This window comes from Micromesistius poutassou (genome assembly GCF_964030765.1).
Source record: "Micromesistius poutassou genome assembly, chromosome: 22".
Classification (NCBI taxonomy): domain Eukaryota; kingdom Metazoa; phylum Chordata; class Actinopteri; order Gadiformes; family Gadidae; genus Micromesistius; species Micromesistius poutassou.
Window position 1 is genome coordinate 12,522,954 of NC_140292.1, and position 22,924 is coordinate 12,545,877.

At 51.9% G+C, this 22,924-nt stretch overlaps 1 protein-coding gene across 1 annotated transcript in view; it reads right to left on the reverse strand.

The window, feature by feature from the left end:
* Positions 1–22,924, reverse strand: part of dab2ipb (DAB2 interacting protein b) — a gene marked incomplete at its 3' end in the record, with an annotated part of 50,238 nt that overhangs the window by 9,042 nt on the left and 18,272 nt on the right. Inside the window, 15 exon segments of the mRNA XM_084486816.1 lie at positions 1–6; positions 9–147; positions 150–202; positions 205–280; positions 282–394; positions 397–470; positions 4,462–4,468; positions 4,471–4,596; positions 4,599–4,674; positions 4,676–4,693; positions 6,776–6,977; positions 7,438–7,490; positions 7,493–7,676; positions 9,280–9,424; positions 13,171–13,315. The exon segment at positions 1–6 is cut by the window's left edge and continues 36 nt beyond it. Of these exon segments, the coding sequence (XP_084342942.1) occupies positions 1–6; positions 9–147; positions 150–202; positions 205–280; positions 282–394; positions 397–470; positions 4,462–4,468; positions 4,471–4,596; positions 4,599–4,674; positions 4,676–4,693; positions 6,776–6,977; positions 7,438–7,490; positions 7,493–7,676; positions 9,280–9,424; positions 13,171–13,315 (1,417 nt within the window).

Genomic DNA, 22,924 nt, shown 5'->3' on the forward strand with positions numbered 1-22,924 from the left:
GGAAGGGAGAGCGCCCAGCAGGTGCTGCGGCAGAGGCCTCCCCGGCGGGGGGGCCCCGTCCGACCCCGGGGCGGCGCCGGCGCCGGCGGCGGGCCCCGCCTGCCCGGGCCTCCTGAGGAGGGGGGCGGAGACACCCGGGGGGCCACCCCGCCGAATCCGCCGCCGCCGCCGCCGCCCGGCGGGCCGCGGGACGACCACACGCCACGGAGGAGCCCGGCGGGGGGCCCTCCACCAGGCAGGGGCCCGGGCTCAGGTCCCCCGACGGGGCGGGGCCGTCCATTGCTGCGGGGGTCCTGCAGGTCCAGCATGGAGAGGCTCTTGCTGCCGTTGGCCAGGCCGGGCTCCGGCTCGTTGGACTCCGAGTAGCTGGAGCTGCGCGCCGGGGCGGGCTGCGGCCCGAGCTCCGCGTCACGAAGAACAGGTCCTTGTTCTCGGGCGTGGGCGAGGGCAGCCGCGTGAAGTCCACCAGCCTGGAGCAGGACAGACACACACACACACACACACACACACACACGCGGGGATAAGAGGCGCTGCTTTTAAAACAGAGACAGAGACGCTGGGTGTCAGGCACAGCCTGGGTTAGGGGTGAAGGGACTAAGGACGGGAACTGAAGGGAAGGGACTACCTCCTTAGTCCCTTCACGCTTGGTGTCGAGCACAGCCTGAGTTAGGGGTGAGAGAGCTCAAGGGCTGATTACGGTCCCACGGTCACGCAACGCAACGACCACCGCAGACGCTTCGACGCAGTCGCAAAACCTTCATGGTTCGCGTCGGGTTTTAGTGAGCGGACCAATCACAGCCCCTTGCGGCTTGCGTCGCCCTCGACGGCGTCGCCCTCGACGGAAGGCTACGATGTTTGGGAGGCGCACGTCCGGCCCTCGCGGTGGACGCAAGGAGGGTCGGCAAGGACGTGAGGGCTCCGTAAGCCCCCAATGCGCTGCGTGAACGTGGGACCATAATCAGCCCTTTAGGGGTGAAGGGACTCAGGAGGTAGAGAGGGTTGCTAGTTGGATCCCCCGGCTCCTCCTAGCTGTGAGTGTGGAGGTGTCCCAGAGCGAGACGCCCTCACCCGGACTGCTCCTGACGAGCTGGGCTGTCGCCCTTCATCAACTCACATCTTCAACCGGGTAAACAGGGGGAAGTCTTCAATGGACCAATCACCTGCAGATGAGGATCTAGACAACGTGTTGACGCACGGCATGCCGATGAACAACACGAACAAGGCCGTAGCCCCGCTAACAACTAGACCTCCGTCCTCGTGAGATGATATTTAAACCGCAGCCACGTTGAGTCGTGGATGTGGAGAGTTGGCGACAGCGGCGCGGGGGGGGGGGGGGAAGTGAAAGAGAGTCTGTGTGTACACACTTCTTCATTTCCCCTCGTTTCTTTGGGCCGCTGCTGACACTGCTGCCATATGGAGCCATTATTGCCCGGAGACAATTACCTTGACAGACATGATGTGTTCCTTAATCACCGCCATCACTCAAGCCACCCGCGTCGGCCTCTCTCTCTCCTCCTGTCCTCCGTGGGAACACACCAGCTCTCCGCCATTCCTTCCTCCCTCCCTCCCTCCCTCCCATAGGAACACAGCATCTCTCCTCCCTCCGCTACTTCCTCACCTCCCTCCTCCCTCCCTCCTCCCTCCCTCCCTCCCGTCTTCCATACCACCACACCACCCCTGCCTACTCTTTCGGGTTAGCTTTGATCCAGACGGGCGGTTCCCAAATAATTTCTTCAGCGTGCGTCTGATCTTCAGTGGACGGCGGCGGCGGCGGTGCTGGGTGGACGTGAGGAAGGCAGAGTGACTCGGCGGTGTGGAGGCGGAGGCTGACAGGGGTGTACGCAGCTTCCCTGTGCCTCCGTCTCCTCTTCCGCTCCCCTCTAAATGTGTCTCAGTCCGTGTGAGGATGATGAGGCAGGCTGCCTGTGCAGCATGCCCAGGACAGTGTTTTTGTTTTAACCAGCCGACTCCCACTCACCACTCCACGGTGCGGCTCTGCCCGGGCTCATGTCTTATTATATCGGTTCTACTTTGAAGGTACGAGGAGTCACTTATTCAGTACAGGCCAGGGAAATGACTCGATAGTCGTTTGAAAACACGAATGACAATATTCAACACCAAGGGCAAAAGATTGAACACCTAAACATGAAACCCTAAGGATTTACTGGCACCCAATAACACCAATAAAAGTGATAGAAGTGTAAGTTGTGAGAGATGTACAGTAGATGCATAAGATACAGTCCCGTTAACCAGCGCTCTCTGTTCCATCTCCGTTGGTTCACACCCTGGTCCCTCACCTCCGGCTCCGTCGCCCTGCACCCCCCCCCCTGACCGCTAAGCCGGTGGTTCTGCTGCCTGCGTGTCTCTCTGTCCACAGCTCCCACTGCCTCTGACCCCCACGGGCGGCGGAGTGGAGGGGGTGGTGGGGGTGGAGGAGTGGTGGGGGTGGTGGGGGTGGAGGAGTGGTGGGGGTGGTGGGGGTGGTGGGGGTGGAGGGGGGTGGTGGGGGTGGAGGAGTGGTGGGGGTGGAGGAGTGGAGGAGGAGTGGAGGAGTGGAGGAGTGGTGGGGGTGGTGGGGGTGGAGGAGTTGTGGGGGTGGTGGGGGGTGGAGGGGGTGGAGGAGTGGAGGGGGGAGGGGGTGGAGGAGTGGTGGGGGTGGAGGAGTGGAGGGGTGGTGGGGGTGGAGGGGGTGGTGGGGGTGGAGGAGTGGTGGGGGTGGAGGAGTGGAGGAGGAGTGGAGGAGTGAGGAGTGGTGGGGGTGGTGGGGGTGGAGGAGTGGTGGGGGTGGTGGGGGTGGAGGGGGTGGAGGAGTGGAGGGGTGGAGGGGGTGGAGGAGTGGTGGGGGTGGAGGAGTGGAGGGGTGGAGGGGGTGGAGGAGTGGTGGGGGTGGAGGAGTGGAGGGGTGGAGGGGGTGGAGGAGTGGTGGGGGTGGAGGAGTGGTGGGGGTGGAGGGGGTGGTGGGGGTGGTGGGGGGTGGAGGGGTGGAGGGGGTGGAGGAGTGGTGGGGTGGAGGAGTGGTGGGGGTGGAGGGGGTGGAGGAGTGGTGGTGGGGGTGGGGGGGGGTGGAGGGGGTGGGGGGGGGTGGAGGGGGTGGGGGGGGTCGTTGTCGGGAGAACCTTTAAGTGTGAGTGCAAGTAAACAAGGTTTCCATCTTTCTTTTCTAATGAACGAGTAGAGGTGAAGCTAGGTGAGAGAGAGAGAGAGAGGCGAGAGAGAGAGAGAGAGAGAGAGAGAGACACCTCTGCCCGTGACAAGCACATTAAGCACGGCTCGGTGTGCGCGTGCCTTGCTCAAGGGCGTCAGAAGTGGCCTGCGTTGAGTCTGGAGGACAGCAGGTGAACCGCTCCCTGGGTTTGGTGTGACGAACACAGACCCTCCACAGAGGCCCAACGACCTTGTGTCCTTCAACGTCCTTGTCACTAAATCGCTTTCTTTTTTCTTTTCATTTTTTTCCTCAGTTCGGCGTCACTGGTATCTTGGGAGTCATAACAAAAAGTATAATAACGATAGCAATTTGAATTCTGCACGCCTCTGTGAATGGAAGTGGCTCATTTCCTGCTCATTTCAATTTCGTGTTTCCGGTACAGACAGCCACACAGACACTGATTACAATACAGACGAAAGCCACACACACACACACACAACGCCGACCTGCGTAATCACAGTCAAGAGGAGGACGTTGCAGACCGTTACAATAACCGTGAGGCTCGCTCACAATCACCAGCCTGTTGCCGGCGGTTACCTATCAACACAGCGCAGAAACAACAGTATTTCCCCACGGATGAGGGAAGCTCCCGGTGAGGGGGAACCGCGCCCGGCGCTGCGTTCCATCACGCAGAGCCACCGGGGAACGGCCCCGCATTTCATCTTACTGCGCCCGCGTTTACAACGCCTTGTAAAAAAGATTTCAGATTTTATGACGCGTGAACTCCATAAGGTGGAGCTTTTTGTTTTGTTTCCATTCACGCCGCGCGCCCGGCGTTGGCGAGGTGCGTCTCCGACCGTGCGTCGTGTGTGTCCGTCGCGGGGGCGCGACGCCGGCGTGCGTCTGTACGCCGGCGGGAGACCTGAGCCGACCTCCTCTGGCGCGGGCGGGCGGGCCGCCGCTGAAGGGCTGCGCCGTGTGTGACGGCCAGGAGGAGCGGCGGCAGGGAGGGCTTCATACAGATACAATAAATGAAAAGGGATTCACGGGAATCTGCCGGGATGAAAGCGCCCTGAATGGAGATTTAAAAGTAATTGAGTGTTCAAACGTGCCGGCGGCCAGCAGAAACCCCCCCCTCGAGATACAATAACGTATTAGCTTACCGCGCCTGCCAATGATGTGGACATTTGACTCACTCCTTCTCCCATTATTTTTTGTACCGTTTTTCTTATCTTTGCATATTCTTTGTTTCTATTCTCTTTATTTCTGCTCCTGTCTTCCTATCTCGTGTGTAAGCCCGGTCCGGGCTCCCTTACCCGGAGAGTCGTTGTCCATGACCATCTTCTGCAGGCCGGTGGAGATGCTGCAGCCGGCGCCGGGGGGCGACGGCGAGGAGCAGGAGGACGAGGCGTTGGCGGCGGCGGCGGCGGCAGAGGGGGCGTGGTCCGAGGCGGCACGGAGCCGGTCATCACACAGGACGGGTTGGCCACCGCCGCGCTCACCTCCCGCAGGATCCGCGGCAGGGGGCCCCAGCTTGGCGGCCGCGGCCTGTGGGGTGGAGGAAGACACGTTTAATAAGAGCCACTGTTTAAGGGGGTTAAAGCTGCACTATGTGAGTCTCTCCAGGAGCGGCCTCTAGTGGCTAGAGCTGGAGTCGACGCTTATGAATGACGGCGTGACGCGCTTGACGTCGGCAAGGTATTCAAGGTAGCGATGCTGCGCCTCATACGACCTTATTAAAACCAAAATACTGACGTCGTTTTGTCCTTGTCTTGTTATGTGATGTAATGACGGGGAAGTAGACCAGAATACTTTTATAGAAAGAAAACCCATTTAAATCCAATTTCATGTCAATCATCACCATTGTACCTGGAGACGCCTCTGCAATGTGTTCTAGATTAAACGAAGGTCAAATGAACGAATGAATGAATGGACAGCACGACACTTAACGTTAAGCAACGCAAAAATAAGATCCCATGAATGAACCATCGGGGGAGAAAAAGTTCTCTGAGCCAATCAATGGATACGGCACGAGCGCTGCAGGTAGACAGCCTAGCGTTTATCCAGCTTATTACCGCTGACTCCTCCATCACTACAGCTAATGCAGGGAGGCGATGGCCTCACCGAGCTGTCGATATGCCCCCTAATCAGGCAGCCATTCAGAGTGGCCCCCGTCCAAGGGCACCATATCAAGTAATGCAGAAATGATACAGATATCGATGGGAGCAGGCCGCTCAATGCTAATGGTGTGGCGGTATGGGGCTGGCGTTTGAAGCTGGCTGAACGCACGAGGGGAACCGAGTCGTACGCACAGCGGGTAATGCATCCTAGCGGAGTGCCTTTTATCATGTCCCTAATGAAACAGTCCTGCCTGCCCACTCGATTAGGGAACCAGGAAAGAGGTTTGACGTGTTTTTGGTCCATGGATTACATCCTGATGTTTGTACAAACAGAAGTCTTTTAAGATAGGCGCGAGCGTTTAACACGCAAGCGATAATATCAAGGGGCAAATTTAAATTAGATGTTGCATTTGAGCTTGATTAACATAATCTGAATTAGATTCCTGTGTATTGACTGACCTATAAACACACGCACTGCACACACACACACACACACACACCATCCTACAATACATTATCCCACACACACATTATCCCACAGTCAGATACACGTTATCCGCCCCACACACACACAGAATTTCTAACGCACCACTTTTTTAAGATGACTCATTCTCAGTTCCATGACATATATTATATATATATATATATATATATAATATATATATACAGTATATATATATATATATATATATATAATAATGATTTTATCGAGTGCTTCAAGCAGTACTGTAGACATTTAAAGTGGTGTTTATGCAGTGGGTATACCCAGCAGTTTAAACTGCTATTGATTTCTCCAGCGGTGAGCGATGGCCAGCGTGGGACGGGGGGTCAGACGTACCACTGGGGTGTAAGCGCTAGTGAGTCTGTTCACTCAGACGGGCTGCGGCGGTCAGGATAAGGCTCTGGAAAATCGGGCCCTTTCATTTATCACCTGAAGCTTAATCATAACTAAGCCTTTGTTTGAAACACCTGGCTTTTGGGGACATGGCAAAAATAAAACGGTATAATTAAAACCTCTACGGTCCTATTCTGTGGTAAAAATAAATCACACACAGCCCGTTCTAACCCCGGCGGGACACTCCCACTAGTGATGACATCAGCGGACTGATTTATTTTGGGCTTGTAAAGACTAAGATCAGTTAGTCATTACATCAAATCCTCCCAGCTGGTGGTAAAACAGCGCTCCTCTCAACCCATCTGTGAACACTGCTTACATTAACATTCCGGTTAGGGGATTTTGCAGACGCTTTCAACCGAAGCGACTTACACCCATTCATTCACCAATCCACACACCGACGGCCGGAGTCAGGACGACCGCACACAGCTCGCCAGGAGGAGCAGTCAGGGGGAGGGACAGGGACAGTCAGTCAGGGGGCACCTCGACACCCAGCTAGGAGGAGCCGGGGATCGAACCAGCGACCGTCCGGTTGCCAGTCAACCCGCTCTACCTCCTGAGCTGCTGCCATCAGCTCCGGGCTGTGAGCAGCAGCTGTATGTCGCTGTTATGTACCTGGTCCGTCTGGGCCACCACCTCGGAGAGCAGGGAGTGCAGCGTGGACAGCTCGCGGCCCAGGTCGATGTAGCCCTCGAAGCCGGCCGTGGTGGAGATGGTCTCCGGGTTGGAGATCTCCAGCAGGAAGCGCTGCATGTTGGTCCACTCGTGCTCCAGGAACTGGTTCATGAAGGACATGTACTCCTCCTTGCTGCCGAACCTGGGGCCGGAGGCAGAGAGCCGGCGTTAGAGGAATCCCCGCCGCGCTACAGAGACGTTCTCATTCTTTACGTATTTTTGGTTTGTATAAAGCGTCTTGTAGTGACTTAACATGTTTACAATTTAATCCATGAATGAAATTATATTGACTATTATTATTAGCTTTATATACTAGATTGAAAATGTCCTTAAAGACACCACTACAATTGTAATGTTGTTTAGCAGTTTCCACAGCCGTATGATATAGATCCAAAAGAAAAAAAACAGCTGACGACCTACAATGTAATAATATCCCATAATAACCTTTCCTCCTGCACCAGCTAACACACATCTAGCGGGTGTGTTTTGTCACTCATGTCCTGAACACTCACACACCACACATCACACTAGCCCCCCCCTCCCCACCCCCCCCCCCCCCCCCCCCCCCCCCCCACCCCCCCACAGAACGCTCAGCGGCTCACTTGGTGAAGTTGGCCAGGTTCTGCGTGACCTTGGCGATGAGCGTGAGCAGTGCGCGGCCGTGCGGTCGTCGGGGTACTCCTGCATCAGGTCGAACAGCGACGGCGACATGACGGCCCGGCACAGGGAAGCGCAGAACAGCGAGGCGCTGATCAGGCGCTCGCTGATGTCCGGTCGCCCCCGGTTACTGCACTCCTGGCGCCACGACGCAAACACCTCCTTCAGCTCCCGGGGGAAGACGCTGCGGAACGTTCCGGAGGGGCGGTTAGTGGAGGTCAACAACCAGCATCGATGATATCTATTGATTTATCAGATTCTAAATAATCAATAGTGGATCTTATTGAGGACATGTATCCGATATGGATTTGTCGTGGCTAAAAGCATCTCCTTAACTGTACAGGACGCTTTTAGCCGAGGTCCCTGAGGAGCAGGTAGGAGCTGGGCGTCCTGCTAAACGACGGCTACAGGTAGCTTATCCACATCCTGTAAACACTAGCCTTGTGCGGGTTGTGTTGAGTTGATGATCTTGCAGAAGGCAGCTCAGTGTGTGTGTGTGCGTGTGCGTGTGCGTGTGGTGTGTGTGTGTGTGTGTGTGTGTACAGTAGGAGTTGATGATCTTGCAGAAGGCCAGCTCAGTGTGTGTGTGTGTGTGTGTGTGTGTGTGTGTGTGTGTGTACCAGTAGGAGTTGATGATCTTGCAGAAGGCCAGCTCAGTGTGTGTGTGTATGTGTGTGTGTGTGTGTGTGTGTACCAGTAGGAGTTGATGATCTTGCAGAAGGCCAGCTCAGTGTGTGTGTGTATGTGTGTGTGTGTGTGTGTGTGTACCAGTAGGAGTTGATGATCTTGCAGAAGGCCAGCTCAGTGTGTGTGTGTGTGTGTGTGTGTGTGTGTACCAGTAGGAGTTGATGATCTTGCAGAAGGCCAGCTCAGTGTGTGTGTGTGTGTGTGTGTGTGTGTGTGTGTGTGTGTGTGTACCAGTAGGAGTTGATGATCTTGCAGAAGGCCAGCTCAGTGTGTGTGTGTGTGTGTGTGTGGTGTGTGTGTGTGTACCAGTAGGAGTTGATGATCTTGCAGAAGGCCAGCTCAGTGTGTGTGTGTATGTGTGTGTGTGTGTGTGTGTGTACCAGTAGGAGTTGATGATCTTGCAGAAGGCCAGCTCAGTGTGTGTGTGTATGTGTGTGTGTGTGTGTGTGTGTACCAGTAGGAGTTGATGATCTTGCAGAAGGCCAGCTCAGTGTGTGTGTGTGTGTGTGGTGTGTGTGTGTACCAGTAGGAGTTGATGATCTTGCAGAAGGCCAGCTCAGTGTGTGGTGTGTGTGTGTGTGTGTGTGTGTGTGTGTGTGTGTACCAGTAGGAGTTGATGATCTTGCAGAAGGCCAGCTCAGTGTGTGTGTGTGTGTGTGTGTGTGTGTGTGTGTGTGTGTGTACCAGTAGGAGTTGATGATCTTGCAGAAGGCCAGCTCAGTGTGTGTGTGTGTGTGTGTGTGTGTGTGTGTGTACCAGTAGGAGTTGATGATCTTGCAGAAGGCCAGCTCAGTGTGTGTGTGTGTGTGTGTGTGTGTGTACCAGTAGGAGTTGATGATCTTGCAGAAGGCCAGCTCAGTGTGTGTGTGTGTGTGTGTGTGTACCAGTAGGAGTTGATGATCTTGCAGAAGGCCAGCTCAGTGTGTGTGTGTGTGTGTGTGTGTGTGTGTGTGTGTACCAGTAGGAGTTGATGATCTTGCAGAAGGCCAGCTCAGTGTGTGTGTGTGTGTGTGTGTGTGTGTACCAGTAGGAGTTGATGATCTTGCAGAAGGCCAGCTCAGTGTGTGTGTGTGTGTGTGTGTGTGTGTGTGTGTGTGTACCAGTAGGAGTTGATGATCTTGCAGAAGGCCAGCTCGCAGCACATCTTCAGGTTGCTCTGGTGCTCCGGCAGGTCGCTGGAGGAGCACTTGGACGCGTCCACCTCACAGTTCTCATCTGACTCGTACAGGGCCTTGATGAACTCGCCTGGCGGGGACACAACACAACCAGACGTCAGCCCCCACCGCATGTCACGGAAACACCAGCGGGCCAGAATGGGATCTCTGCAAGGACGCCTGTTCTCAAATTTTTTTTGCAATGTTTTCTGATCTTTCGTGTGATGACACTAGAGGACACATGCGGCAGAGAGAGAGAGAGAGAGGATGACCTTTATTCACTTCTTTATTTATTTCATCTTTTGGCGTGGCAGGACACCAGAGCACCCAGAGGAAACACGAACCGACACGGGAGAACATGCAGACTCATCACAGACGGGTCCCTGTGGGGCTGGAACCCCTGACCTTCTTGCTGCGAGGCAACTGTGCTAACCACTGTGGCACCACGCTAACCACTGTGCACCACGCTAACCACTGTGCACCACGCTAACCACTGTGGCACCACGCTAACCACTGTGCTAACCACTGTGGCACCACGCTAACCACTGTGCACCACGCTAACCACTGTGGCACCACGCTAACCACTGTGCTAACCACTGTAGCACTGACGGACCACGCAGCACATCCAGAATGACGGCGACGATTAGTCAAACTTCTCTGCTCCTCTTCACAAAGCCGAGGGGCAAAGAATGGTGCCAGGCAACGGCGTCCAACGACATGATGTAACGCAGAGAGCTAATCAGAACAGGCAGACACTTGAGTGGGAGTGATGGGAAGCAATTCTGGAGATGCTTTTAGTTCATCCAGACACAGTTCATTAAAAACACGTTAGGAGGACTTAAGCACAGCCAGAATCCTCCATCCATCAAGAAATGACTCTCCTTCGCCAGCGTCATCTTCCTCCTCCCAAAAGACGTACAATATGATGATCCCACGCGTTACCTCGGCCAACGCAGAGCGAGGTGCTACCCAACACCCTGTCAGCCAACGTAGAGTCCTGCGCTCTGCCAAATAAACATGGGTGGCACACCGACACCGTCTCCATCCCCATGTTCACTTCTTGCGGTTCTAGCCCAAAGATGAACGTGGGTGTCCCACTAGAGTGGGTTTCCCTCAGTGGTCGTCTGGTTGTGGGCGCGATCCCCTCTTGGCTACGGCCGTTGGAACATATGCCTGACGGGTGTCCTATAGGCAGGCACCATATGCACTGTAATCTACACAGACAGCCACATGGCAGCGGCTCAAGCCAGGCTTGGCTCGCGGCCCCGGTGGGCTCCACCAGAACCCAGCCAGCCCTGCATTATTCAGCCCACCTCCCAGTGATAACTACCCCCCGACTGTAACCTTGAGGGAGAGAGAGAGGGAGAGAGAGGGAGAGAGAGAGAGAGTGAGAGAGAGAGAGAGAGAGAGAGAGAGAGAGAGAGAGAGAGAGAGAGAGAGAGAGAGAGAGAGAGAGAGAGGTAAAGAGCAAGAGATAAGTAGAGAGAAAGAGAGAGAGAGAGAGAGAGAGAGAGAGGTAGGGAGAGAGGTAGAGAGAGGTAGGGAGAGAGGTAGCGAGCAAGAGATAAGTAGAGAGAGAGAGAGAGAGAGAGAGAGAGAGAGAGAGAGCACGAAGGGATTCATCGAGGAGAAATGTTTGCATGCACAAAGCAATACACCGGAGAGACATGACAGACAGGCTTAGCTGCGTCCACCTAGTGATTTGAACGCTGTATAAACCACATACCATGGACTGTCCACCTCTACGTACTATAACAACACACTGAATGTTAGTGGGTGCAAATCTATTTCATAAACAAGGGTTTCCTTTGAGAGGACGGTTACAGTCGTATGTGTTAAGTCATTACGCTTTTGTCCAAATGTCTTTAAGAGCAGTAGGGGGGTAGGAAGGGCATCTTGCCCTAGGATGCCCACCGGCAGACCACCAACATCAGGGGTCGAACCCACAACCTTTTTGCATTAATCCCCCTTCGCTTCACATGCTAATATAAGAATAAGCTATTTGTGAATTTCAGCCAACTCATCAACCGGAGGATTACCATTGATATTTGTTTTTACACTCCCCGGAAAAAAAAAAAACGCAAGAGAAGTGATTTGCATGTGTAAGTCGTTGAAAGCGGAGACGGATCATGACGGGGGTGCAGAGGCAGTATTCTTTCCACTGTCCCTTTTGAGCAGTGGAGGGATTTCTGCTGACTCAAAATATCAGCAGCCGTAGTCTAAGGGCTTAGGGAAAAAACCTTGGTTTCAAACGCACACTCTGTTCCCCTTCACCACCATATCATAACCCATGCTGTTGGTGCGCGTGTGTGCACGTGTGTGTGTGCGTGTGTTGTTTAAAACTTCCAGGCTTCCACGCGTCACCCAGTGTTTAGCTCACCGTGTACTTTGTGACGCACGTGTGTGCTGTCTTTGTTCTTTCACCGCACATTGTGGAAGGAGAACTACTTTATATTTGTGGAGGACCACACACACACACACAAACGCACAAACACAGACACACACCAACAGGTAAATACAAACACACACACATGTAGATGCAGACACAAACAAATATACACACACAGACACAAACAAACACACACACACACACACACACACACACACACACACACACGAACAAGCACACCCACAAGTACATACATAAATCAGGGAGAGGTAAAAGTGATTGCGGGGAAGGATTTGTTTCCATCCGTTATGCAAAAAAACTGCTGTTGTGCACATTTCCAAGGCAGCCACGGAGAAGAGAGGGGGAGACAGAAACACAGAGGGGGAGGGAGGCCGGGGCACGGAGACGGGGAGACGGGACACCTGGACGCACTTAGCCTCACCTTGGTCCGACCTGGGCTACTTTTGATTGGTCAACACTCTGAGAAAACAACATGCAAATTTCGATTTATTCTTGAATTAATGTGTATCTTGGTATTTAAGGCAATGAGACGGAGGGGCCTCATGTTTTTTTCATAATGAGTGATTGATGAGCCGACTGGCTTTTCCCAAATCGCTGTGATCAATCAAGTTAGCGTTTGACAGATCTAAAAAGTTTGAGATCCCACTCTTTGCAAAGCGGGGCGGATGTTTGACAGCGGGGGCCGAGGCCTGAGGACAGAGGGGCACCGCCGCGAGGAGACAGACTGGGTGAGGAGGGGGACGGAGGAGCCAACACCAAACTAACACCTAACTAATCGGGCTTACAGCGGCTGTGTGTGCTACAGCCTGCTAGCCTCCACTTACAGCCAGACGCTCTTTAATGGAGCCGGCCGCGGAGCCACCGCGCGCGGCCTTTGAGGCCACAGCCGGAGAACAACGAGGCGTTGGCGGCGTCGTCGAGAGGGATATCGTGAGGCGGAGCTTAAGTAACACATTAGGCCGGTATGGATCGTGATTGGTCGGATCCAGGAGGAGGATATCCAACCGGCTGCTTCGTTAGCTGCCCAGTGGGCCGATAATGTTCCAGAGAAAAATGTAGTTGTGAGAGATTTAATTCTAGGCAGAGCTTTAAATCTAGGTACGGCTTCCCGAAGAGATTGGGGTGAACACAAAACGCCTTGACTCAGCACAGGCAGCCGATAACGCGTATTGATTTGACGTAAATCTTTCTGTTGTACCGCTATGTGTGCAGAAACGACGCAAAGAAAAACGTTCTCTATTGGTTTGACTTAATGCAAATGCGCACGTGGGCGGGGTGGACACACACACACACACCATCCTACAATACATTATCCTGCACACAAATTATCCCACAAAGTCAGATACACATTATCCCCCCGCCCACGCACGCACGCACGCACGCACGCACGCACGCACGCACGCACGCACGCACGCACACACACTCACCCAGGGCGTCCTGCAGGTACTTCTGTCCCACCAGCTTCAGGTACTCCTCGATGGCCTTGGTGGCCAGCGTGTTCTCCCTGAAGATCAGGTGCTCGTTCTCCCCACAGCGGTCCACCTCCGACATCATCAGGTCCGTCAGGAAGTCCTGCAGGCCCAACACACACAGAGGCTCAGACTACATGTCCCAGAAGCCTCAGGAGGGAGGGATCGCATGTTGGAGAAAAGGTGCACATGGGATCCGGGGATGTGGAGGACTCAGAAGCTATGCTTGATGACAGTGTAATTATAATAATGTAATTCTAAATGTAATGTAATGTATTTTACTCTTATTGTGTTTCAGGTTGCCTATTGACAACTGGCCGGGGACTACAGCTGGAAATGAGCCAAATAGGCTAAAGCTGCTCCTTTTACTGTACAGTTAATCAAAGGGGACTTTCAACAAAACTATTAAAAAACAAACACACTTCAGCAACAAAATATATCAAATTACAAAAGGTCTGAAAAGAATCACGAGAGGTTCTGTAAATAGGAACAGATCAACGAAAGATTTGTAGTCATAGAGTGAACTTAAGCTTTTTTTATATATATATCTGCCTCCAGGACAGAGAAGATAGACGTGCAAGCGGGTTGGAGAAGAGGAGACACACAGGTGGGAATCGAACCCAGTGCACTACAGGGTGTATGGCCTACGTGGTCAGCGCACTAGGGCGGTTGAGCCCGTGCAGAGCCAGAGGAGACCCCCTCCCCCTCGTCGCCTAGTGATGACCAACGTGCATCCGCTCCCAGGGACCACCGCCAGCCACCGCCAGGTCTACAGTACACGACATCGACCGCATGGTAGAAAGACAACGAACATATCTCGATGAAGACCACAACATATTGATCGCTTCTTCCTCACAGCATCAGCATTAATGTAAGCTGAACGGGATCGGCATGGCATCAATTATTCACATCCCAGCAGGGGAGAACAACCACAAATGAGACCCCTTATAACTTAAGACTGAATTTAATTTCACACAGCCAAGGCCTTTTGCCTTGATTTAGTCCCTCGCTGGATTCTCTGAAGCCCCCCGTGGAGGTGGGAGGAAGCCAAGTTATACAGCCCAGGAGAGAGAGAGAGAGAGAGAGAGAGAGAGAGAGAGAGAGAGAGAGAGAGAGAGAGAGAGAGACGGAGACAGAGAGAAAGCGAGAAAGCGAGATACGTAGAGAGACAGACATAGAGAGAGGGAGAAACAGAGACATGGAGAGAGAGAGAGAGAGAGAGAGAGAGAGAGAGAGAGAGAGAGAGAGAGAGAGAGAGATAATCACAATAGATGGCTGAGATGAAGGACTAGGACGTGAAGGGGGAGGAAGAGGAGGCAGACATTAGGAGATCCAGCAAGAGGTGCTTCTATGGAGGTACTCCCACTGATCAAACGCTGCTTGGCCTGTTTGATCAGGCCCCTTCTGTCTGCCTCGCCTCAACATGTTGACACTTGTTCATATACTCTGATATATATAGATAGTACACACGCAGTCACACACACACACACACCTAGGAATCTGTAGGAAGATCAAGTACGCACACACACAGCTGGGCGGTTGCACTGCCCAGTCAGTCGGTAAACAAGTCAAGTGTATAAACACCAGCATAAGTTGTGACAACAATGCCGCTGACAAAATTATTAGTGGCAGCACGACGACACACACACACACACACACACACAGACACACAAACACAAGTGTACAGACTGCTTAATCACTGCAACAATGTGTTTGTGTGCGACAGATGTGCATTTGTGTGTGTGTTTGTGTATTTGTTTTGTGTGTGTGTGTTTGTGTGCATGAGCGAGGGTGTGTGTGTCTGTGCGCGTGTGTGCGTGTATGTGTGCATGAGTGCATGAGTGAGGGTGTGTGTGTGTGTGTGTGTGTGTGTGCATGAGTGAGGGTGTGTGTGTGTGTGTGTGTGTGTGTGTGTGTGTGTGTGTGTGTGTGTGTGCATGAGTGAGGGTGTGTGTGTGTGTGTGTGCGTGCGTGTGTGTATGTGTGCATGAGTGAGGGTGTGTGTGCGTGCGTGTGTGTGTGAGTGTGGTAACAGCTGCTGGTTAGGCAGACTGACAGCAGGAGACCATGCGATGACTCATATACACAGATGAACACACACAAACAGAGCCCCGCTCCGTCTCTCTCACACACACACACACACACACACACCGCTGACCCAGACGTCCACACCCAGTGGGCGCGCTGTGGCCGTGTCCTAGCGCCGGCTGGTGTAATGTGAAGCACTAGCACTAGCACTAACACTAGAACTAACACTAGCACTAGCACTAACACTAGCACTAGCACTAACACTAGCACTAGCACTAACACTAGCACTAGCACTAACACTAGAACTAACACTAGCACTAGCACTAGCACTAGCTCTAGCACTAGCACGCCCACCTCTGTTCTGTCCTTCTGCCTTATGAAGACCTTTCCAAGAACAAAGTGCTGCAGCGTGACAGGAGAGATGTGGCCGTGTCCTAGCGCCGGCTGGTGTAATGTGAACCCCCACCAGCAGGGGGCCACCAGGGGGCTACTGCATGGAACCAGACGACGAGATGACGACCTGGACTCCACCGGCCAGGATATAAAATAATAAAAGCTCTAGCACTAGCACTAGCACTAGCACTAGCACTAACACTAGCACTAGCACTAGCACTAGCACTAGCACTAGCACTAGCTCTAGCACTAGCACTAGCACTAGCACTAGCACTAACACTAGCACTAGCACTAGCACTAGCACTAACACTAGAACTAACACTAGCACTAGCACTAACACTAGCACTAGCACTAACACTAGCACTAGCACTAACACTAGAACTAACACTAGCACTAGCACTAGCACTAGCTCTAGCACTAGCACGCCCACCTCTGTTCTGTCCTTCTGCCTTATGAAGACCTTTCCAAGAACAAAGTGCTGCAGCGTGACAGGAGAGATGTGGCCGTGTCCTAGCGCCGGCTGGTGTAATGTGAACCCCCCACCAGCAGGGGGCCACCAGGGGGCTACTGCATGGAACCAGACGACGAGATGACGACCTGGACTCCACCGGCCAGGATATAAAATAAAAGGTTTACAAACGGACAATATGTTAGTCTAGGGCTGGGTAATGACTCAATATTATCGTTGATCGTCTTTGAAGGGTTTCACTCACCACGGTACCAAAGTTTTATAGTGTAACTATTACGACGAGAACAGAATTTATGAGGTTTTAAAACATCATTGAGAGAGGAAAACGAAACCAAATACCCTCATTTACACACACTATATGTAATGACCCTCAGTTATTAAGAAGGGTATGTTTGAATTCATAAGCATGATGTGATTTGATTGGGACATTGTGTTTATCTCCAGAAGGATCAGGCCTGAAGTGCTGTAGAGCAAATCACTGGACTGGTGATGAATGTTCTTAAGGCACAGGCACACAGGCACACACACACACACACACACACACACACACACACACACGACACACACTCACACACACACACACACACACACGTCTAGGAGCAGATGACATCTTGCTGTCTTTGGCTCCTCCCCCAGTCAACACAATCGGCTTCTTCTTCTTTTTGTGCGGCAGGAAAATGTCACTGTAATTATAATCCAGCTTTTAAGCACCTCCAGTCTCCACCGCCGTAGCCAAAGCAGCTCCGTATCCCCTAACAGCCTCCCACACACACACACACACAGCTCCCCCGTCCTGTCCTTATCAGGGCACCGAGAGCAGAAGGATGCCCGATTAAGGATGGCTGTGGAGCTCGCGGTTTGGGAGGGACCAGAGCCAGAGTTTCTTCGCCAGAACACAACAACGCGTTTCAAACACTGTTCAGGCATCTCTGCCTCGGCTAACAAGCCCTTACACTAGCACACTAGTGCTACTGCTAGTGCTAGCTATAGCACTAGCACTAGCACTAGCACTAGCTCTAGCTCTAGCACTAGCTCTAGCACTAACACTAGCTCTAGCACTAGCACTAGCACTAGCACTAGCTCTAGCACTAGCACTAGCACTAGCACTAGCACTAACACTAGCACTAGCACTAGCACTAGCACTAGCACTAGCACTAGCTCTAGCACTAGCACTAGCACTAGCACTAGCACTAACACTAGCACTAGCACTAGCACTAGCACTAACACTAGAACTAACACTAGCACTAGCACTAACACTAGCACTAGCACTAACACTAGCACTAGCACTAACACTAGAACTAACACTAGCACTAGCACTAGCACTAGCTCTAGCACTAGCACGCCCACCTCTGTTCTGTCCTTCTGCCTTATGAAGACCTTTCCAAGAACAAAGTGCTGCAGCGTGACAGGAGAGATGTGATACGATCCTCTCAAGAGTCCACAGGCCGAGCGATGAGGGGGTGAAACGCTGACCCCCCCCCCCCCCCCCGATGAGAACCCCTGACAGCGGGGGCTGAATCATGACCCAGGACAGGAACACCATCGCATAACCACATCCTGCCAGCCAGACAGAGGCGGACAGAAATATATATATATGAAAAGAAATGGACTGATGGATATTGTGTCATTATTCATCTCATTAATTCAGTGTTAACGGCTGATTGCTGTAAACGGCTTCATCCAATCTTCTGACTAGAATATGTTAGTGCTAAAAAGGGCGACAGTCTGCTTTAGCGTGTGTATCTTTAGCTAATGAAGTGTGTCCTTCACACTGTGACTAAACACAAACCGCGTGAACGAGACAATAATCTGATAATTTAATATATCATCCATCTAAAGTAGGCTAATTGGGCGACTGAGGAAATTAGTGAATGGTCCGCTCGTTAGTGAACACAAACATTTCCCCGGGAGGCCCCGATGTAGCTCTCCGTCGCAAGTCATCAGCCTTTACTTGCGGCTCGCCACTGAATTGTTCATACGGATGCATGTATGTAATTAGCATGGATGACATCATCCATGCTAAATACATGCATGCATTTAGCATGGATGATGTCATCCATGCTAATGCTAAAGCTGATATTATACGCTCCCACTGCACCGTGCCTGATCCATGATATACTAATATTCCCTAATGAACTAACCTAGTCTTATCTTCTCTAATATACGCCCATATATTCTAATTACATTTATTTCATTTCTTAATTGTTATTCGTCACATCTTTGTGAAAGGTGTGTTTTGTTGTTTTGCTGGAGGCAGGTGGAGATCTTGAGAGCACGTGATTGGCTATTAAGAACAAACATGAACTCGTCTGGCACTAGTACAATTTTAAAAGGTTTCAGATCAACACTGAGTGGACTGGCAACTAAAGATCTACTGTAGATGTACACTCAATTAATCCCCCTCTGAAAGTTTAATCTACTGAATATCTATCGTAACAAAACAGGAAACAAGGCATAGCTCCGCCCCTTCAGTTGCTGGTTTCCTGTCCTGGCTCTGTGCCACCCTCCAGAAGTGCTGCCCTATCAGAGCACTGGATACATGATGAGGTCATCTAATGTAATGTTATATATTCCAGGGAAATCTCATTTTATCTAGTGAAATATAATCTACTCTTGTATAATATCTAGAATAGTTTAATATAATCTAATATAATAATATCTAATGTAACTCAATAATGCCATTTCAAATAATCTAGTCTAATATACGTAATCTAAAGTCATCTAACCTATGAAGTCAAGTGTAACCGTAATGTAAAACGTTTGTATAATCATGCCGTGGTTAAATACAGCAGAGAGAGATAATCATTCCGATGACCTTATTAAAGAAACACGGAATCTGTGCTTAACAATTGCAACAGACCGATTCTTACGCAAGATGATTCACAGCAATACGAACCCGCCGGGTTTATAGCAGGGGAACTAAACCAAAGGCATTGGAATAACAATCGGGCTGATCAATTGCCCTGGTCTTCCAGCCTGCGGCCCAGCGCGGCCCTGGGGGGGGGGGAGGGGAGGGTGGGGGAGGGGGTAAACACATAGCCAGCCTCTCCGCTCTCCTTTTCTACTGGTTCAAGCCTCCACCCTCCAGTGGTAAATCCTTCCAGGGAGACTGATGGCTAGCATTACAGTTACCGCCGCCAGCTCTCTCTGAGAGATGGGGTCAGATTAGGCTGACAGAGGGGAGGGAGGGAGGGAGGGAGGGAGGAGAGAGAGGGAGAGAGGGAGCTTGGAAATGGGAGTGGTGGATCCCTCAGGCACACAGCTATGTTATTTACCACGAAAACAGGAAAGAGAGAGAGGAGGGGAGAGGGGGAAGTCTCTATCCCGATCCCTGCCTTCCAACTAGTGTTGTCGGCTGACATGGGGTGTTTGTCGCCTGTGTTAGGTCGGCCTCGTTCGTGTCTGTGTGTGTGTGTGTGTGTGTGTGAGTGTGTGCTTGTGAACGTGTGAGAGAGAAAAGTCTGCGCAAGATGCCGAGTTGAACAAAATGAACCCACATCTGATGCTGCCTTCACACACGAGGCTTCACAGAGGAGTGCGCGTCTGTACTTTGACATGCCAGTATTTGGCTGCAGCCTCACTGCTCTCTCCCACTCACTGCTATCTCCCTCCCACTGCTCTCTCCCTCTCCCTCCCACTGCTCTCTCCCTCTCCCTCCCACTGCTCTCTCCCTCTCCCTCCCACTGCTCTCTCCCGCTCACTGCTATCTCCCTTCCACTGCTCTCTCCCTCTCCCTCCCACTGCTCTCTCCCGCTCACTGCTCTCTCCCTCCCACTGCTCTCTCCCTCTGCCCCTCAGCCTCACTCTGCCCTCCCCCTCTATCGTCTCCCTCTATATCCGTAGCATACCTCCATTGTAAATGTGTGCTATGGATATAGCCATGACTAACATAAACAGCCTTGAATGTTAGGTAATAGAAACCTTTGGTTAAAGTGGGGGGGAAATGCTCACTAACATTCATGCATATCCAGGGTTTATGTATAGTTTATACACTAATCCATATCTAATTAAAGGCTAAGACAGAAACTTAAGACAATAAGAGGGATAGACCGATATGTAGATCTGTTTTGTCTTTGTGTGGAAATTCTCTTTCCTCATTTTAACAATATGGTATATGGCTGATTGCAATTGGAGATGTGCATAGATATTTTTACATAGTGTGTGTGTGTGTGTGTGTGTGTATCCGTGTGCGTCTGTTCATGCTTGTCTTATCTGTGGAGTGCTGCTTCCCATACACACACACAAACACATCTGCACACACACACACACACACACACAAACACACAGACACAGACACACAGACAGACACACACACACACACACACACACACACACACACAAGACACACACACACACACACACACACAAAGCCGTTAAGACATTTCCACGGAAAGCAGTAATGACATCTTTTCAGAGAACGCCGGCCTCTGGATGCACCAGGCCAAGAGAGAGGGGCTGGAGAGACGCAAAATAACAGAGAGAGACAGAGAGAGAGAGAGAGAGAGAGAGAGAGAGGAGAGAGAGAGAGAGAGAGAGAGAGAGAGAGAGAGAGAGAGAGAGAGAGAGAGAGGGAGAGAGAGAGAGAGAGAGAGAGAGAGAGAGTGAGAGAGAGAGAGAGAGAGAGAGAGAGAGAGAGAGAGAGAGAGAGAGAGACAGAGAGACAGAGAGAGAGACAGAGAGACAGATGAATAGAAGGAGCGAGAGAGAGAGTGAAGAAAGCTGAGAGAGTGCACCGATGCAAACTATCCGGGGTATATAATTAATCCGGTGATGGCTGCTGAAATGACAGAGTGAAGCCGAGCCTAAAAGCCCGGCACAGTGAGTCGTAATTAGAAACCCATTCCCCACCTTTATACCGCTAATTAATTCTAACAATGTGCAGAGCAAAGCTTGAGCTGCACGCCACAAACGGGCGGAGCTGGGATAGCATGGCAACATGGGCCGAGGGGCAACACACACACACACACACACACACATCCTCTCAGGGGGTCAGAGAGATCACACTTTGTAACCAAGAATTGCTGAAAAATGTCATGTAGTTTAATGTAACATTGCCTTACAGCAAAGGGTGAAACTATATGAATGAAACAATGGACTCTTCTTCATAGTGAAGTCATGCTCAACAGGTTTAACTCAGAGTGGGCCGTCTCACTGTGGATGTGCATTACAATACTCAATACTTCATATTTGTGGCATATCAGGGCAGACCGTACGGCGATAGTAGATCAACAAGCCCTTTACTGCTATGGTAATAGCAGTAGAAACATTGTACACATGTCAATTATAGACATAGATATGTGCTTATGCATGAGTACGTACGCGTAGCCTTGCACCAACACCGGGCGGGCACAGCCAATCCTCAGTGGCGTTTACAAATAGAAAATACACGGTGACTGTGGGTTACCATCGAGGTAATCCAATACACCTTAATGACACCTTAATGACAGGGGTAGAGAGAGCGCAGAGAGTTTGCCGTGCGTTCCCAGCTCATATCTCCTCAGTTCATCTCGACTTAGTTCTGGGAGATGATTCGGCCTTAAGATGACTCAGCCAAAGCCTGTGATTCACACACCGGTGTCTTCCGCTTTTTTTTTTTTTAATTCATCACATACAAACTTAAAAATAAATGTCCCCCTTTTAGGGCCCTGCTGTGCCTCAGACGGATTTGCTGGGAGACAATGGTCCTTTCCTGGCACCGACCATGAAACAATCTCTCTGCTGTGTCCATGGTTTTAATGGTTAAGTGGCAGCGAGAGGCGGTGAGACAGAAGACCAGCGAGCCCAGGAGGACTCTGTGCGGGGATAAAAGTTAAGGTTCGGAACTTTTAGAAAGAACGCCCGGTGTTCTATATTTAAGTGAAAGGAATTAGAAACGTGTCAAAGCCTCGGCGGACCTCACTGACAATGAGCCGAGACGTCGTCTACAATGAACCAGCAGCTCCCCGCCATTCCCAGGCCCGACGCTCGGCGGTATCCGCTCACCCCAGTGTGGATAGGAACCCGGTTCCAGGCTCTGGATTGCCATCATCAACCGCACTGATCCCGGGAGGTGGTGGTTGACTCTAGCAGGGAGGGTCTTTGAATCCCAGATGAAACGGTTCACAGTGTACCCTGCGGGCGCCCTTCCGGAGAGCAGAAGGGGCCTCACCACTCTGACAAATAATTCACTGTAGGGTGCTTTGGATAAAGGTGTCTCCTAAATGGCGTTATAATCGTAGTAGATTCATGATACAGAGAGCTCTAAATCCCGCTGGCGAGAGATTGTACTGTGCCCGACTAGAGCCCAAAGCAAAGATTTGCTTCAATTTTCCTCATATTTGTAGTGCGAAAAAAAACGGAATTAGATCCATCTTTGTTTTTTAGCGAGCAAAGCACTCAGTGGGTGCAGCGCTGGGTCTTATGTCCATGTTAGGCACAAACTGGCCCGACACGGCAGTGTGCTTTGGCGCAGGACTCAACTCCCCTGGCTGGTGACAAGGCAGACAGCAAACATACAAGGCAATATGGACAAAGTCGGTACGACCTGAACGCAGTCGTCCATTATCCCTCGACAGCGCGGCAGAGCACACGGCGTCCAGAGGTGCAGTGTGCTCCGCGTTGCAGACGCAGCAGAATCACATGCGAACACGCGTGCGCACACTGAGGAACGGCGGGAGACACAAGCGGGGTGGAGCACAGCGCCCTTGAGTGGACGACTTCGAAAAGTTCTGTTCCATTACGGGGCGGGGGCGGGGGGGGGGGGGTGGGGGGAGAACCTGCGCCGGGCCTGTCTGAGGCGGTACGGTGGTCTCAGGAGGATACAGCGGCGCTTGCACTACGTAC